Source organism: Nicotiana sylvestris, chromosome 9, assembly GCF_000393655.2.
Source record: "Nicotiana sylvestris chromosome 9, ASM39365v2, whole genome shotgun sequence".
NCBI classification, from domain to species: domain Eukaryota; kingdom Viridiplantae; phylum Streptophyta; class Magnoliopsida; order Solanales; family Solanaceae; genus Nicotiana; species Nicotiana sylvestris.
Window position 1 is genome coordinate 149,586,095 of NC_091065.1, and position 1,602 is coordinate 149,587,696.

At 41.7% G+C, this 1,602-nt stretch overlaps 1 protein-coding gene across 1 annotated transcript; it reads right to left on the bottom strand.

The window, feature by feature from the left end:
* Positions 1–363: 363 nt before the first annotated feature.
* LOC138878400 (uncharacterized) lies at positions 364–1,254 on the bottom strand. Its single transcript, XM_070158077.1, has 2 exons — positions 976–1,254; positions 364–858 (listed from the first exon to the last, which is right to left on the bottom strand). The coding sequence occupies exons 1-2, from the start codon at positions 1,252–1,254 to the stop codon at positions 364–366; spliced, it is 774 nt and encodes a 257-aa protein (XP_070014178.1).
* Between the last annotated feature and the right edge of the window lie 348 nt (positions 1,255–1,602).

The following is a 1,602-nucleotide window of genomic DNA, read 5'->3' on the forward strand; positions in this document are numbered from 1 at the left end:
TGGTGGAAGTTGTTTGAGCTCTAATTGCAGTGGCTCAATAATAGAAGACTTTGCGGGAGGAGTGGCTCTATTATCCAAGTCGAGAGAGAGCTTTGCCGGAGCGTAATTGTAGGACCCAAGCCCCTCCAATGCATTTACCGATTCTATATATACTTCCATATCTTCACTATCAAAATTTACCAAAATAGCCGCCAACGCCTCACCAAGGTATTGTTCTTCCATCTTCATTTCACCCGCATCTTCCACTTCATTAACAACATCAATCACCAAGACGCTCTCATATTCATGTGGTAGTTTCATACCCTTGCTTGCTTGGAATGTGACCTCTTCATCATTCACACGAAATTTGATCTCATTCCGTTCCTAATCCATTAGTGCTCTTCCTGTGTCTAGGAATGGTCTCCCCAAAATGATAGGGATCTCTTTGTCAACCGCACAATCAAGAATTACGAAATCGGCGGGTAAATGAAACTTTCCCACTTTAACAAGTACATCATCAACAATTCCCACCGGTCTCTTTATGGAATGATTGGACATTTGCAATCTCATACTTGTAGTCCTTGGAGTACCTAACCCTGCTTGCTTGTAAATGGCAAGAGGCATCAAGTTGATGCTAGACCCATTATCACAAAGGGCTCTTGCAAAATCATGTGCCCCAATAGTACAAGGAATGGTGAAAGCTCCTGAGTCTTCTTTCTTTTGAACGGTAGATGTTGCAATGATAGAACTAACCCGGTGAGTCACATTCACCAGTTCATTTTTGGTGGTTCTCTTCTTTGTGATCAAATCTTTTAAATATTTAGCAAAATCCGGCATCTCTTGAAATGCTTCAACAAATGGAATATTCACCGATAATTGCTTAAGAATGTCATAGAACTTTTCGAGTTTGCTATCATCAACCTTCCTAGCAAGTCTTTGAGGGAATGGAGGAGGTGGTCTAGGAATAGGTGGTAGATTTTTTGGTGTCTCTTTTACCTTTTCCTTTACCTCATCCCGGTTTTCTTGTTGCAGTTTCCACTCTTCCGAAACCTTTTCAACTTTAACAACCCTTGGCTCTTCAACCTCAACTTCATGTTCGGACTCTTCAACTTCAACCACTTGTTCACTCCCTCCTTGTAGTACCTTTCCACTCCGAGTATTAATTGCCATGACATGAGAAGGTGGACCACTTCCACTACCCTTGGGGTTCGCAATTGTGTCACTTCGAAGTGTCCCTTTTTGCTTAGGATTTTGTTCCCTAGAGAGGTCTCTCATTTGCATCTCCAATTTTTGAATGGATGCGGTATGGGAACCAACAAGCTCGATCATATTCCTCATAGAAGTGTCAGAAGAGCAATACCCATTCAAGCATGCCTTCCAACTTAGTCTCACTTGAGGAACCTTGATTTGAATATTGACCATTTGGAGGAACATAAGGGTATGAACTCCGATTTGGGAAGTTGTTCTTTTTGTTCCAATTACCTTGATTTGAGCCGCCTTGGTCTTTTATCCACTGTTGATGGCAAGGCCTCCATTGATTTTTTTGTCCTTGACCTTGGTATTGTAGCCTTTGATATCCACCTTGAGAGTTGTTGATATAGTTTGCCTCCTCAAAGTCTTCAT